General features: G+C 52.0%; 1 protein-coding gene across 2 annotated transcripts in view; it reads left to right on the forward strand.

Annotated features, from left to right (window-relative positions):
* PLXNA1 (plexin A1) overlaps positions 1–16,375 on the forward strand; it is a 122,429-nt gene that overhangs the window by 85,305 nt on the left and 20,749 nt on the right. For both annotated transcript variants that reach the window (XM_054076375.1, XM_054076374.1), the window contains exons 13-23: positions 371–522; positions 866–986; positions 1,297–1,433; positions 1,991–2,158; positions 3,041–3,134; positions 3,612–3,851; positions 4,019–4,162; positions 4,916–5,150; positions 6,536–6,678; positions 9,888–10,144; positions 14,594–14,660. In XM_054076375.1, coding sequence (XP_053932350.1) covers positions 371–522; positions 866–986; positions 1,297–1,433; positions 1,991–2,158; positions 3,041–3,134; positions 3,612–3,851; positions 4,019–4,162; positions 4,916–5,150; positions 6,536–6,678; positions 9,888–10,144; positions 14,594–14,660 — 1,758 coding nt within the window. The remainder of the gene's footprint in view (positions 1–370; positions 523–865; positions 987–1,296; positions 1,434–1,990; positions 2,159–3,040; positions 3,135–3,611; positions 3,852–4,018; positions 4,163–4,915; positions 5,151–6,535; positions 6,679–9,887; positions 10,145–14,593; positions 14,661–16,375) is intronic.

Genomic DNA, 16,375 nt, shown 5'->3' on the forward strand with positions numbered 1-16,375 from the left:
GCAGATCCACGTGCTTCTGCACTGGCTCAGCTGGAGCCGTGGCTGATGCTGACCTGTCTCCTTCCCATCTGTGTCCTTGTCACCTGTGAGGCAGCTCTGTCTGAAGCAGGGCATCAAAATCCCAGCCCTCTGCTCAGCCACATCTGGCAGCTCCTGGCTTGTTCCTAGGGGGTTTGTGGATGCGGCTGTCACTCAGGAGGTCTTTCCCACTCTGTGGGCTCCTTGCAGTCACTCTGGCGTTTATCATCACCCATCTGCTCCTCACTGCTCATGGAGGAGTAGCACACGTACGGCTGCCCAGGCTGTAGCCTGCCTGAGCAAGGTGGCCTCGTGGCTCTGCTCCCTTGACCATGGCCATGCTCTCTCCTAGCTTTTCCCTGAGACTGGGCCCAGGCAGGGAGGGACCCGTCTGACGATCACCGGCGAGAACCTGGGCCTGAAGTTTGACGATGTTCGTTGGGGTGTTCGAGTTGGCAAAGTGATGTGCATCCCCATCGAGAGCGAGTACATCAGTGCTGAGCAGTAAGTGTCTGGCGAGGGATGGGCATTCCCCAGATCGCCTTGGTGGGTTGGGAGAGGGGTGCTGGTTTTCAAACGCTGCCAGTGGTTGCGGAAGACGTGGAGCTGACTGGGCGTTAAGTACCTGCTTGTGATCGCTCTGAGAGGAAGCTAAAGGCTTTAGGGAAGCTCCACCCAGGACTGGCAGTGCCAACAGCCACCGCTTTGGTTTCTCATGAACCTGTTGGCATCTGGGACCTCTGGTTGGTGTCACCTCTGTCCCTTCCTGAAGCTGGTCCACCCCCACTATGGCACTGGGAGCATCTCATTGCCGAGGCACTGAGGGCTCCTTCCCCATATCCCTTAGGATCGTGTGTGAAATCGGAGATGCCAGCTCAAGCAAGATCCATGAAGCACGAGTTGAAGTTTGCATCCGCGACTGCTCACCCAATTACCGAACCACATCCCCCAAGAACTTCACCTTCGTGGTAAGCCCCATGTCGAGAGACGGGTCTGGCACTGTGGGAGGAAGGGGATACTGTGGTGGTTTTGGGTGGTTTTCCAGGTGAGTTGAAAAATCAGCTGTCATTTCACCGGGTGAAGGACAGGCAAAGATTCTCTGAGCAGATGTTGGGTCATGCTGGTTGAATTTCTCCAAGGCTGCCACTGCTCTGCCTCCCGCTGTGCCTTGCTGTTGTCCCATGTGTCCCTCTCCTCTGTAGCCCTGTCACCTGCTCGGGGGTGTGGGTTTCAGTCCCCAGCCTGTCTGACACCAGGGATGCTCTTCTCCTTTGACAGACACCCACTTTCTCCCGCGTGGTCCCAGCTCGGGGCCCTCTCTCCGGCGGCACCTGGATTGCCATTGAAGGGAGCCACCTCAACGCTGGCAGCAACGTCTCTGTAACCATTGGGGGAAGACCCTGCACTTTTTCATGGTGAGGGGCAACTCCAAAGGCAGTGGGACCCCTAAACAGAGCAGCATCTGGGAACTCGTGCTGGGGAGCCGGGAGGGAGCCCAGGAGCCAGACCCTGTGGGTGACCGGAGGTGTCTCCCCCTGAAACCACTGTGTGTCAGAGGCTGCAGGAAGAGCCTGAAGAACGGGGATTTTTCTCTAAAAGCACAAAGCCCTGAGGCATGAAGTGGATAATTTTTAGATTAGGGATGATAATGGAGCGGCTCTTTAAATATTTTCCTGCGGTAATTACTGGTTATCAGCCCTAATCGCTGCTGTTTGCAGCAGCCGCGCAATGGGAACGTTCAGGAGCTGCTCAGCCTTTTTCAACTGCCTTTTGTTTAATATCTCGGGTTTTTTTTTTCCTTTTTACCTCCTTTCTGTCTTCACCACACCCCCTTCCCCCCCATCCCCATCCCCTGCAGTTTCAGTTTCAGAAGGGAAGAGGGGCAGGGGACTTAGAGGCAGCATCGTCTGCCCCTGGCCCCCCTTGCCTCTCTCCTGCATGGGCTCTTATGGGTTATGTGTTTCTGCTCCAGGAGAAGCTCCCGTGAGATCCGGTGCAGGACCCCACCTGGGCACACCCCTGGTGGCTCCCCCATCCTCATCAACATCAACCGAGCAGAGCTGAGCAACCCGGAGGTTAAGTACAACTACACAGAGGATCCCACCATCCAGAAGATCGATCCTGAGTGGAGCATCAACAGGTGAGGTGGGAAGTGCCCGCAGGGAGCTTGTGGAACACATGGTGGGCTGTTTTCTGCACGAATTCCCTCCTCCTGATGGATGCATCTCAGTGCTGCTGCAATAGCTGCCATGCTGTGCTCCAGGAATGTGGCAAGAGGAATGTGAGCAATGGCTTGGCACTGAGGCCCTGCTAACTCCTGGCCTGCAGTGCTCAGCCTGGCAGGGGGGCAAGAGCAGAGAGCGCTTTGGATCTGCTTAATTTCAGCTTGACATTTGGCGGCGGCGAATAAAATTAAAATATTTCCCATCGGGGGATTTTTTGAAATGTTTACATATTTTTCTAAAAGGTTTGAATTGGCTGGAGAGGAGGCAAAGGAGTCCATTAAAGCGCTAGTGCCAAGGGAAACCTTCCCCAGGGTGTTGATGAGGAGCAAAATCCCCAGGGGCATGGCCAAGCTCTCCCAGACTCCGGGGCTTTTAACACCAAGCTGTGGAGAAAACCCAGCAGGGCTCAGCCTGCCCTGCCACCCGTTGCCTGTGTGGTGGAGAAGGGGGTGGCACAGAGCACCTCTTTCTCCTTGGGATGCTTTCCCTTTGTGGACGCCTGGTCTCCTTTAGCTTGGGAGCTGCCTTCAGACCCCAAACCTGGACACAGAGTGCAGTGTTAGTGTTAGTTCGCAGGTTTTATGTCTCTAGTTGGTCCCTGGGTCACCTGAGATGATTTGGCAGCGGCGCATGCTGGGATGATGACATCTGGGTGGGATAATGTGCTCCCAGGGGATAGTGGTTCACCCAGGCTGGGGCAGATGGGCATCTGGCTGGTAAAGATGGGCACTTCCTTCCCAGAAGTAGGGACCCAGTGCCAAGCTGCCTTTCCTAACTCATTGTCTCCACGTCTCTAGTGGTGGGACACTTCTGACTGTGACCGGCACCAACCTGGCTACCATCAAAGAGCCAAGGATCCGGGCCAAGTACTGCAGCTCTGAAAGGGAGAACGTAAGTGTCGCTGGCTGGGACTGGGGGCAGAGCTCAAGGAGGAGGGATGCTGTCCCTCTGAAACGCAGGACAGAAAGCTCATCCCTTGCCTGTCAGTTGTGGTGGTGTGCAACAGCTGAGGTCCAGGGGCTACCACTCAAAGATAGGCACTGATCTCCCTAGCCAGTGTGCTGCCAGGAGAGGGTTGAAATCTGGGTGTGTAGCACTGAGAGGTTTATAGGACGTCTGCAGGATGGTGACACAAAGAGCCTGTCCCCAGCAAGCTCCCACCTGCCACTCCTCACACATCCATTGCAGAAAGGAGTCTCTCTCTGCTCCAGGGTAGGATGTGGCACTTCTTGATGTAACACAACAGGCAGGAGATTCTAAGTCTAAACCCCATTTCCAGAGCTGCTGTTTGCAGGAGATCCCTGTGGGTATCTAATCCTGACCTCCCTGTCAGGAGCCAGGTCTGACCTCGGTCTGTGCCTCCTGCAGAATTGCACTGTCTACAATGATACCACCATGGTGTGCTATGCACCCTCCATCGACAATCCTGTACGGAGCCCTCCGGAGGTTGGTGACCGCCCAGATGAGATTGGCTTTGTCATGGATAACGTCCAGGCCCTGCTGATCATCAACACTACCAACTTCGTCTACTACCCGGACCCTGTCTTTGAGCCACTCAGCCCCACAGGGATGCTGGAGCTGAAGCCCAGCTCTCCTCTCATTCTCAAGGTAAGACAGCATGCACCGAAGGGCAGAAGGGTAGAATGTGTTCCTCTGTGGAGGTGGCTTTTTGTCTGTCCTGGGGCAAAGTCCTGCACTTTGAGAGCTCACATTTGCTTTATGTTGGGTTGTTTTAAGCACAAGAACTGACAATCTCATTCGTTGTTCCTTCAAAGGGCAGAAACCTGCTCCCACCAGCTGCTGGTAACTCCCGCCTGAACTACACAGTGCTGATCGGAGACACTCCCTGCACGCTGACCGTCTCTGAGACCCAGCTCCTCTGCGAGTCTCCCAACCTCACTGGCCAGCACAAAGTCACGGTAAATGCTGATGGTGGTGCCTTTGCTTCTCATGTTCTGAGAGAAGAGGTTCAGTCTTTATCCCAGCACTGGCCCTGCTGTGTGTTGGTCCTGAGATGAGGACCAGATAATTGGTGCACCTACGGGAGCATCCTCAGGAGCTGTTTTCCTGCTCCCTGGTCATTGCTCTCCCTAATCACATGTTTGGTAGGACTAAATACTTTGTCCCCCCGGGGCATGCTCAGCTGGGTGTTCCAGTGCCCTGGGTGGCCCTGGCTGCCCTGCCAACAACCTCCACTCCCCACCTGGTGCGACAGTACAGCCTGTGCCAAGGTGGGAGGGGGTCTCCCACACCTTCCCCCTGGTGCTGACTGATGCTGTAAAGAAGGCTTCTTTGTTTATGGGGTTGTAGCACAGCAGTGCTTGTGCTCTAGGACCCCACCAGGTTGAAAGGGACCCAGCACGATCCCTCCCAGGCTCCCCACTCATGGGGTAACTCTCTTCACATCCCATCTGTTACTGTAATGTTGTCTGAATGAGATATCAAACTCTCCTTGCTCCGAGCGCGTGCTGGCAGCGTGAGTCCTGCATCCCATTAAAGAGCAACGCAGCATTCTGGACCAGCTCCTGCTATCCCTGTGGTTTTCCACATCCTTCCTCCCCCCGGGCTGAGAGTCACCCCCCAGTTCCCAGCAGAATGGGCATGGTGGGGAGGTCTGCCCTGAGTGTATGCCTGCTGATGCCAGGTCTGTTTTTTCCCCCAACACGGTGCAGATCAAGGCTGGAGGGTTTGAGTTCTCCCCAGGGACGCTGCAGATTTATTCGGACAGCCTGCTCACTTTGCCTGCCATCATTGGGATCGGTGGCGGGGGTGGCCTACTCCTTCTCATCATCATCATTGTCCTCATCGCCTACAAGCGCAAGTCCCGAGATGCTGACCGGACCCTGAAACGTCTCCAGCTGCAGATGGACAATTTGGAGTCCCGTGTGGCTCTGGAGTGCAAAGAGGGTGAGGGATTTCTGTGCTGTTAATGTAAGGGTCTTGGAGGCTCTCGTACCATCCTGAGGCTCAGCATGCTCCCACCCTTTCCCTGCTGACTTCCAGAGAGGGAATGGGCAGAGCTGCTTTGTCAGCGGAAGCAAACTCATTTTGGATGGGATTTGGGGATTTTTCCAGTTAATAAATTCCCCTCCGTTTCTCCGAGTGGGAGAAAAGAGAGTGAGGAGGGTAGCGAGCCTATGAGCGGGCAGTCAGTCTCTCATTATGTGACAGACGGATGCTGTGAAATTGGACAGAATTCCTTGTATGATCCTGCTGATAAAACCTAATTGCCTATTATGCCCCTGAGCTGGCTCCCAATGCCCCAACCCTGCCAGCCTCAGCCACAGCCAGCCTGGGTGCTGTGGATGGAGCAGGTACCAAAAACAAGATAATAAAAAGGGGGAAGAAAGAAATAAACCCCTTTGCTCCCCCAAATCCCCATCCATACTCATGCCTGTGGATGGCACTAGTGACAGCAAGAGGGGAGGGAGCTGGTGGAGGGAATGGTGTCTTGTCTTCCACAGCTGGCAGATAAAAGGATCTGCTTTTAATTAAAAGGCACAATCTCTTCCCTGCCTTTTCTCTTTTCTAGTCCCACTAGTTACAGATAAGATAGCACGCCTTTCAAGCTGACGGTTTGTTTTTTCTCATCAGGCTGACGAGCCTGCAGTCCTCTGCCTGACTTTCAGCTCCCTTTAAAGTGCTGTTAATTTGATTTTTCTGAGGGTTCCCCCCCCGCCCCAACCCCATTCCCTGGTGCATCTACAGGACTCCTTTCCCATCAGCTTTTCCCTGTAGGTGCAATTAAAGGTTCAGGACCCCCCCTTTCCCTGCCCCCCTCCTTCCTCACCCTCCTGCTGTGTCGCCTTCTCCTGGGAGTCGTGGCTGCCTCTGCTCAGATCGGGAGGTGCCAGGGTGGGTGTGCTCAAGCTTGTCTCTTGAGTAGTATTTAGGTCAAAAAGAAATGAGGACATTCTTGTGGTTTAGACTAACGATTTCCCCCAGAAGCTCTGGCTATGTTCAAGCCTTGCTGTTCTGTGCTGCCCCCACCATCCCTGGGAGGCTGTGAGTGCTGAGCAGGGGGGATTTGAGTGCACTGGGACTCAGCAGTCATGTTCCCAAATCTATTACTTCATTTATTCTGGGGAAGTCATCCCCGCCCTCTGCAACTCAGTTTCTCAGTCTTTGAGACAGAGACAGCAATCACATCCTGCTTCAGGGAGACAGGCTGAGCCAATTCACATCTAGGAGGTCCCATCCATGGGGTGGTGGGAGGTGTGGCAGAGGCTGGGGACCGATGCTGTGTAATGGGGCACTGGGATGTGTGCCTAATTCTGCTTTTCCCACCCCAGCCTTCGCTGAGCTGCAGACTGATATTAATGAGCTGACCAACGACCTGGATGGGGCTGGCATCCCCTTTCTGGATTACCGCACCTACGCCATGCGGGTTCTCTTCCCAGGGATAGAAGACCACCCCGTGCTGAAGGAGATGGAGGTGTGGTACCGTCTGTCTGTCTCTGTAGTGTTTCCCGCTGGGGTTGTATCCCTGCATAGTCCCCTGCCCGAGTCCCCATGCCCAAGGCGTAGGGCTGGAGAGATGCTTTGTTCGGATGCTGGCCCAGCCTGGTGCGGCAAAGAGTGTCTCACTGCGTGGCAGCTGACGCGAATGTGGACCAGCTGCCAAATGGTTACTGCACTCTCTGACATTAATATCAATATTTATATTAATATCATTGCTGCTGTCATTTTCTACAGCACTTGCTTTATTCAATTGGGTTTGTTTGATGCCTGACCGGCCGCTCATTTCTAGCAGCCTTGTCCGACATCGCCTGCTTGCTTGGCTCCATTTCCTCATGCATAACCCATCCTTGGCATCCTTCCCCTTCTCCCCAATCCAGCTCCCTCTCCTCTCCCATCCTCCCCATGTCTGTTTAATTTAGTACGTGCAATTGCACAGCAATTGGCTTCTCGTTTGCTGGGCTGCCGAGGCCACTCCTGATTAGAGAAAGGAGGGGGCTGACCTTAGCTTCCCCTCACTGCTGACCCAGCACAGTAATTAATGTCGACGTGGGTTTCACAATGTATTTAGGAGAAGTAATCGGCCCTGGTGCAAGATGCACGATCGCTAATTACAACACAACAAGCTCTTACCAACTGCAAGTGCACGTGCTGGTGTTGTACGCCGGCATGGCTACAGCACAGGGGCCCTGGCCCTCTGCCTGCTCTCTTTCGCTGGTCCCTAATCCCAGCTCTGGAGGGTGGTGGGGAACCTTGTTTCCATGGATTTCCCCTTGCAGCTCCGGTTTCCGGATGCTCAGAGCCACAGCAGGCATGTGTGTAGTTCTCCCTGGGGCATAGCCCTTCCTGTCTCTGCAAACTGCCTGGTTCTCCTCTCACCTCTGCTGTTGCTTTTAAGGGTTTTCCCTAAAGAGGGAAGGGTGGAAAGGGTATCAAAAAGAGTATTGGAGGAGGAATTTTGCATTGGCCATGTCAGGCTGAGTAGGAGTTTGTCCCCTTCCAGCTCCTAATTCAAAACATCCCACTCGAGAGAGCAAGCCAGCTCAGCCTGGCCTGGGAGACAAAGAGTTAAAGTTGCAAAGGAGGAAAAAAAAAAATCCCCAAAAGAGATTAAATAAAGCAACTACAGTTGTGTAAGCTTCATATAATTTAATCAGGTTTGCTTTTATTTGTCTGTTTACTCAGAGTGTAACATTAGCTATTGCAAGTGACGGGAAGGAAACGGCACTTGCTCACGCACATGCTAATCGACAGCGAGCATCACGCTGTTGGTACCGGTTCGCTTTCTCTTTAGGTTTTGGGGGTGGGACGTTTGTTCCTTTGTGTGAATTTAAGCCTGATTAAATATTTAATTCAGTATTGTTTGTTTATTTCTGCTAATGATCAGCAAATTAAACATGGGGGCCCAGAGAGGCAACAGGCATGGTGGGGGTTTCAGGTGTTGCTATGCTGCTTGTGATGGGGTTTTCATGTCTGCCCCTGCTTCCTGCCAAGGGTCTGATAGAGTCGTCATTGTTGGGCTGGACCTGTTTCCCGTCTTAGCAAGATCCCACTGCTCCGCTGAAGGGCAAAGGCCTCTTGTCCTGTGGTCTCCTTTGCCTGCTCTTGGCTGCAAAAGCACCAGCAGTGCACATGGATGGGGATGCAGTGTGTCTCCCTCTGCCCCCTTTTTACTGGTGGGTCTTGGAGCTATACAGCGCAGCTGCTGTGCTCCAGCCTGTTCTTGGGTCTTCCTATGCTGAGGAATCAACTGGCATCTCTGCATCCCCCCAGGGAGCAGCTGATGCTGCTGAACCACAGGCATCTGCCTGAGTTACCAGCATCCTTGCATCAAGATCCCCGCATAGTCTGGAGGGAGGGACTCTGGAAAAATGTAATTTAAAGCATTTCTGCTTCTAGCAGGATGTTATCCTCTGACCTGCGTTAAGGGAGATTGAGCCATGTGCTTGCTTATGTGGTGTCTGTGAGAGGAGCCCTGAGGATGGGAACAGAGAGGGTTTCCCCATTCACCCATAACCTTTGTGGGATGCTCTGGAGCAAACATCCTCGCTTGCCTGGGCGATGAGGGTGATGGTGGCACCTGGCAGCTCATAGTACAGAATTGACAAGGACTGGGTGGGAAACGGGGGTTTTGTCCAGTGGGAAAGAGTATTTTGGAGAGGGAAGTTACAACTGTGTGGAATTTCGTGGGGCTCCAGTCCAAATTTTTGATTGAAGTGAAATGATTTGAGGTGTCAAAATCCTGTTCTTCATTTTGAGTTGATGTTGTGAAATGAAAAGTGTTGTTTTGTCTCCAAATATTGACATGAAATGAAATTTTTCACTTATTCTCTCAGTCAAGAAGAGAAGGTGGGGAAAAAAATAATTAAAATTGACATTTTACCACGGCAAGGCTTTTATTCAGAGGAAACCATCTTTTCTAATGGGAAAACATTGTGTTTTTAAAAAGTACATTTCTGATAAGAAATGTGGTTGGGGCTGACTGGAGCTGAGCTGACGGTGGCAGTGAGGGGATGAAAGCATCCCAGCCCAATCCCTGCTGCGTTCTCTGTGGCCAACTATGGCCAGAAATACACCTTCAGTTGTCTCAAGGGGAAAAGGAGTATTTCAGGCTGTGTCTGGAGCAGGGCAGAGCCAGATTTTTACTGTTTGCTTCCCTGTCTGAAATCCAGCCCCCCAAAACCAGGCAGCTTAGCTGCTGGCAGAGCTCAGAGTTGTGGCTTTATTTGCTTCCTCTGCAATTCCCGAAGCATGTGTTGCAGTGTCTTGGGTGGGAATTGAGCTGCTTGTTAGCTGAAATTGAAAATTGTAATTTGTGTGTGTGTTCAGAAGAGAAAGAGTGTTTATTTATGGGAGGGAAGTTGCTGTATGTGCCTGCACGTGCACGGGAGAAAGTCTTTGTATGGAAGTGTGTGTATAGATTTACACATACATCTACATTGATGTCCTGAAACTGTGTTAACCTGATGCTGAGCTATTGCAAACTAGGTAATACTTCTGGAGGGAACTGAGGCTGATCACCAAAGAGAAGGTTTAGTAGTATGAAGAGAGCAAATCCAGCTGCTTTTTGACCCTTTTCCATCCTTTCCTTCTGGGGATGAATCCAGGGTCTTGTGCAGCCCAGCCACCTTTTTCTCATCACCCTCCCCCTCATGCCCATCTCCCAGCTTTGCTCTGTCCTTGTAGGTCCAGGCGAACGTGGAGAAGTCCTTGACCCTCTTTGGGCAGCTCCTGAACAAGAAGCATTTCTTGCTGACCTTCATACGCACTCTGGAGGCTCAGCGGAGCTTCTCCATGCGGGACCGTGGCAATGTGGCCTCCCTCATCATGACAGCACTGCAGGGCGAGATGGAGTACGCCACAGGTGTGCTGAAGCAGCTTCTTTCTGACCTCATTGAGAAGAACCTGGAGAGTAAGAACCATCCCAAGCTGCTCTTGCGGAGGTGAGTGACCGTCCAAGAGGCTGGAACTATGGGACAGTGCCCAGGCTCTTCTGAGCATGTGGACGTGAGCTGGTGCCCTTCAGGGGTGCTGTCGGTGATGACTTTGGTGTTGGCTGTGGCAATGTTAGCACTGGATCTGTGGTCAAGCATTTCCTTACCTGTCTGCATGCAAGTACAATAAGGCCGTGGGATCACTCAGCTCCAGCCAACTCAGGAGTTGCCCCTGGGATGTTCTCACTCTGTGTTGGCCTTTGTTGGTTTGTGTGGTATGGGAAGGAGGGAGCAAGATGCTCAGCAGCAGCTAGCTGCGTAGAATCATAGAATCCCTAGGCTGGAAAAGACCTTTGAGATTATCAAGTCCAACTGTACCTTTCCACTACTAAATCATGTCCCTAAGCATGTCATCTACCTGTCTCTTAAATAGCTCCAGGGGTGGTGACTTGACCACCTCTCTAGGCAACCTGTTCCAGCACTTGATAACTCTTTCCGTGAAGTTTTTCCTAATGTCCAAGAATGTCCTCCCTGGTGCAGGGAGGATGTATGCTGGTGTCAGGTGCTGTTAGTTATTGCTGCAGTGATGCTCCCATCTTCCTTCACTTCTCTGAGTGACCAGGCAATCCCGCTCACCTCTCAGCATTCGGGGCAGCTCTCGCCTTGCCTGGTGGCTGCCTTGCTGCGCGGCTGCCTCTGCAGGCAGCAGGCAGGAATCCTGCTTTCCCTGTTGCCTCCTCGGGGCTTGCCCACCTTGCTTGGCATGTGGGGATTTTCCTGGGAAAGCCAAGCGGATCTTTGCAAGCTGGGAGCCTCGCTCGGGCTGGAGGGGAGTGCGAGCAGGAGGCAGCCAGCCAAGCCCTGCTATGAGTCTGTCTGGCCCATCAATATTTAACGATAGCTTTGAGCTCTCCTTCATCACGGGCTGATGAATATTGAAAGGTACACCAAGTGCTGAACAAAAACAATTAATAAGCTCTACCAGCCCGGCTCGAGGCCCTCCATGCCATCTTCTCTTTTTGCACACCTTTCTGTGCCTCCCCATTTCTGCCTCCAGCAGAGATGCAGGGGCAGCTGAGAACCACGGGGCAGGTACCAGAAATGCTCAAGAAAACCAGGGCATCTTTCAGACATCAACCAGTGTTCATGGCATAGCCAGACTGGACAAAGCCTTTCAGGTTTTTTGTGCCTGGCTATGGAAAGATGCCTGGAGAAGAAACAGACGTGAGCTGGTCCCACTTACATCCCTGCTTCCTTACCTACCAGTCTCTTCAGGCACATTGCTTTCTTACTGCTTCATTTATCACACCACAAGGGTGCCCTTACTTTCTCAAAGCACCTCCTTAGCAGTGTGCCAGAGAGGGTGTGCAGTGTAGACCTGTGGCTGGCTGGGAGAGGAGTGCGTCCTGGAGGTGCCAATCTCTGTCCCGCATCCCTATTCCACAAGCGCAACACCAAACTTCACTGAAATATTTAACTGCATTTCCAGCTCCTGGGTCTCTCAGAGCATCACAAAGCCACTGCCATTGGAGCTAAACTCCAGAATGAGGTAAATCAATAAAATATAAATAAAAGGCAGTGTGAGGAGGCCGGCAGCTGCAGTGGCTGAGCTGTGGGAGTGACACAGGGGCAGAACCCAGCCCGCACCAGCTCTGGGAGAGCCGGCAGCCCAAGGACTGTCAGTCTCCAGCCACGGAGCCTGAGGGCCCATCGTAGGTGGAGCTGCAGGAGGCTTCGCACAGGGATGAGGTCCCCTGGCCCATATCTTGCTTGGCCTCCCTGAGTGATATTTAATGAAGAGATCTTGTTCTGCCTGCAACCGTGGTGCAAAGCAAGCGGTGCTGAGGGCTGTACTTCTTCCTTTTGATTAGCCCCACTGTTGGGTGCGAGAGTGTGCTTACTGCCCAGGGCAACTGGATTAACATTGATCTAACTAGAGAGAGCTGTTATTTATTTATTTCATTATTGGATAATCCTCTCGTTGCTGTGGCATCTGTCCCTATCACAGATAAAGAGAAACATCCACTGGAGCCGGGTGGTGGCACTTCAGATGAGTATTACAGGCTTGTCTGTGAAGGACCTGGTCTGGGGCCGGGGGGGATGTCTGCTGTGTAGCTTCAGTCCAACACCTCCTTCATGTTCTCCCCACATCCCTTCTACTGTTTTTCTTCCCCTTGATGGATTAATCTTTCCTGGCAGGTGCAGAAAGGCTTGGAGGCTCAGGTATTACTGTCCTGTAGTGATTTAAGGGGGACTGTGCTATTCCAGGAAGGGCAAAAAGGGCTAAGCCCCAATAGCACAAGAGAAAGCCTGGGATGGGACCATATGACCCAAGTCAATTTGAATAAACTCTGGGAAAGTGGATTTCCTACCCCAGCCATCTGGCCATCAGAAACTGCTCCTGGCTCATCTGCTGAGCATGACATTGCCTTTGGGCAGTGCATGGCATTGGGCAGTGGGACTCCTGGTGGCTCAGAGGTTCAGGTTCCTTCTATCTTTTGCTTCCTGAGCCCATTTCTATCTGTTCCCCTGGTGCAACAAGAACGAAGCCACATCCCTGTGGCTGTCAGTATTGCCTGTGCTTTCAGGAGCATCTGCGTTTGCAAGTGGCTTATCTGATGATTAATGGATGGATAAGCTGAAGAAGCCCAAACAGAGGGTATTGAGGGGGTTGGCTCATGTTTTTACTTTAAAGGAAGTAAAAGCCACTTTAAGAACAATGGATGCATTAAGGGGAGTTTTAATGTTATGGGAGTGAGACTAGGCTGTGGTGCAGACAGATGAGTTAAGCTGCCCTTGTAGGAGTGCACGGTTCAGCTGTGTTGCTCTCAGCTCCCTTCATGCCAGGCTGTCCCCTTCCTCTGGTGTGGCACATTCTGGCTGTAGTACCATTGTCCCAAGATCTATTCGGACACACAACATCTCACTCCCATCCTGTGGGGTTGTACTCTCTCTCTTGTCCGCCTGCTACATGATGATGCTCCCAAACAGACCCGGGTGACTCCACTGGATCTTCCCTGCCATGCTGATTTGGAGCACAATGGCATCTGGATTTGAGACATGATTTAGAAAACTAGAGGCAAATTATATAAGTTTTTTTGTAGGCTGCTTCCTTTAACTGCATTTTTAAATTCATCCTGCAACTTGCAACCTTCTGGAGCAAGTGATTGTAGCATTGTTCACTGCAAACTCCTACATCACCACCCCACTCTGAGGAGACCCACAGAGACGCACAGAGACCTGGACTTTCCACCATGCAGACAGCAAAGTGTTAAATCCCGAGCCTGGTACGGTGTCTTTGCACGGTGCTCTCAAAGTGTAGGGAAGACAGCTTAAGTGTCCAGTCAGTGTTCTTACTTCTTCCTCTCTTAATCCCCTTGTTTTCAGCTCAGTTAGTACTGGGGGTAAATTTGACTAAAACATATTGGGATCAAAGTTTCCAGATCTAAATCCAGTGGTGGTTTTGACCAAAGCCATGTGCCAGTGGACCAGTGCCTTCTCTTTGTTGCAGGGCTCTGCATCCCTGCGCGAGAGCCACCCAGATCCAGTCCCAAGAGCAGGGGCATGGAGAGAAGCAAGGGTGCAGAGCATGGCTTCTTAAAGCTTCACCATCACTGCTACTGAGCACCAAGAACCAGGTGTCCTCTCCTCCAGCAGTTTTTCTGGGCAGATCTCACACAGGCTGCTGGGGAAAAAATCTCTTTATTCCTCAAGTATTGGTGGCAATTGTTCTCTTGCTCTGCTGTGGGTTCTGGGCTTTGAGGCTGTAGGGATCAAGGGCTACTTTAGGGGTTGCAGGGAAGTCTCACGTCACCCAGTAGCGATGGGCTTGTGTCAGAGCAGTTGTGGCGTTGAGTGCATTGCAGGAGCCAAAGGCAGCAGCAGTTTCCAGGTGGAGAGAGGGGCTTCTGGCTAGATCAGGTATAAAGTGATGTGGGAAGAGGCAATCTTGTCGTGGGAATGTGGGTCAAGATCTGACTTTGTCTTGCAGCTTCAGCTCTTGCCTTCGGGCCTTACTTTAAATGGGGAGTTTGAGGAAGGTTTGGTGATCCTTCACCTGCCTTAGGTGTCTCGTACAATCCTCCTGTGGAGGAAGCTGCCAATAAGACGCGACAGAAGGTACCAGGGAGCAGCAGAAAGCTGATCACCCACTGGGTGAGACTCCCTATGGGACAGGGTTGTGCTCAGCTCTCTCCGGTTCTTCAAATATGCTGGAGACCAATTTGATTCTCCCTCTTGAAGAGATGCTGTGGCTCTGCCTTGTGGAGGGGCAGGGTTTTCCACTACAGCTTTTGCTGTCTGCGTGTGCCCCTTTGGTTTGAGGCTTCTGCCTTTCCAGATGTGACCTTTTAAAGCCAGAAATAATTTAGCCACAGTCTAAGGCTGGTGTGGCAACAGGTGAGATCTGAGACCTTTAATATCCTCTGCTGATGGCTTTGCTCTCTGCCTTCCCTACAGAACGGAGTCCGTGGCAGAGAAGATGCTGACAAATTGGTTCACATTTCTACTCTACAAGTTTCTGAAGGTGAGTTTGGGAATGGTTGGCAACCCTGTGAAGCTAGGGAGGTCGTTCCTGCCTCACAAGGACAGACAGTGTTATACACAGAGCCTGGGGTGACATGCTCCTCGGCACTGCCACTCTCTCCTGGAGCAGAGATTGCTTCCCAGGCCTCTGTTCCCATCTTGTGTTGCTGAGATGTGATTAGCGATTCTGAGTCTCCTTTTGGGGAAGGTGCTGAGACTAAGAAATGAAATCCAGATTGGGATAGCTTAATGCATGGTGGGTTTGAGATCTTTGTAAAAACAGTGCCTGGAGAAAGGATAAATCTGAAGCAACTCAGCTGAGTCTTGAATCCCTTCAGAGTGGCCCACATTCCTCTCTCCTTGCCTCTGCTTGTGTAACTTGGAGGAGGAAAAAGCTCCAGGAGCTGGTACTTCTGTAGACATCACTGTGCTCAGAGGATATTTCTGCCTGTTTGAGCTGTAGTTCAATGTGCTGTGCTCTTCACCTAACACTGCTGCTTTTCCTTCATCTCTTTGGCACTGAAGCTCCTTGTTAGGGGAATCATTTCCCTCGGGTATCTCTACTTCTCCTGCAGCTTCCTCTCCAAAAGGTGCTGCAGTGGGGATGGGCACCCCATGGGCCTGTTGGCAGCCGGGGATGCAGCTCTCTCTGCTCATGAGGGTGCAGATGACATTGGATCTCCTCATGCCCCTGCCTGTGTTGGCAAGCCCGTTATCTTGAACTCAACTTTTTCCCAGTTTCATCGGGAGTAGCAGAAGAGAATGCCAAAGTGTAAAGGCTGCTTTTGCCGTGGGTTCACCCAACCCATATTGAGAACATTTTCCCCATCAGAACCAGTGCTTCTACCTGCTAGAGCCACACCAGCAGCCGTGTGGGTTACACAGCTGCAGCTCCTGCCTGTGGACCACTGGCCTGTTCCTTCTGTTGCTTTGGGATGACACTGGTGGGGCAAATGGCATCTCTGATCCCGCTATGGGTTTGTCAGTCAACAGAGCTGTTTCTTGGGATCTTGCCTGGTGTCAGTGCAGCAAGGCTGGGTGGCACGCAGCTGGTTTTGTGGGATTTCATCCCTCATTAAGATAAAGAGGGTTTGAACCATTTCCAGCCAAGAGATGAGAGCAAGCAGGAGTCTGTGCAGATCTCAAGTGATCATTCATGAGAGGTGATTTATAATATCACTTACATGCACTTGGCTTTTTGCCTCGATCGAGGGATAGCCTGTATCTATAAAAATCTAGCTGTAGCGTGTGGCAGAGATTGCTTTCCAGAGGTGGGAGAGGAAAAAAGCTGCGCTGGTTATGGGGAGATGACAAACCTCTTGCCGCCTCTTTGTGCTGGGGCTTTGCCCAGAGGCGTCACACTCCACTCTTGCAGTGGCAGTGCCTAATGGGACCAGGTAGGACACTGGCAAGTGGCTCTTTGGGCTCTGTGGGGTTGGTGGGACAGGCAGGAGTAGATCTTGCTGTGGATGAACTCTCATAGGGATCCTTGAAGTGGACAAGGTTGTGCTTTGGCCAAGCAAAGTGCAGGGCACAGCCTTCAAACACCCACAGTGGCATTTGGGGATGCTGCATTCTTGTGTGTGACTTGACACCATTGGTCTGTTGCTTGCTGGGCTGGACCGTGTAAAAAGGCGATGGGGGCATGTTTACCTTGTTTTGAAGCTGTTTTGGATCAGCTCATTTGCCACCACTTCCTTCATCTGTCCTTGTGCA

Source organism: Cuculus canorus, chromosome 11, assembly GCF_017976375.1.
Source record: "Cuculus canorus isolate bCucCan1 chromosome 11, bCucCan1.pri, whole genome shotgun sequence".
Taxonomy (NCBI): Eukaryota; Metazoa; Chordata; class Aves; order Cuculiformes; family Cuculidae; genus Cuculus; species Cuculus canorus.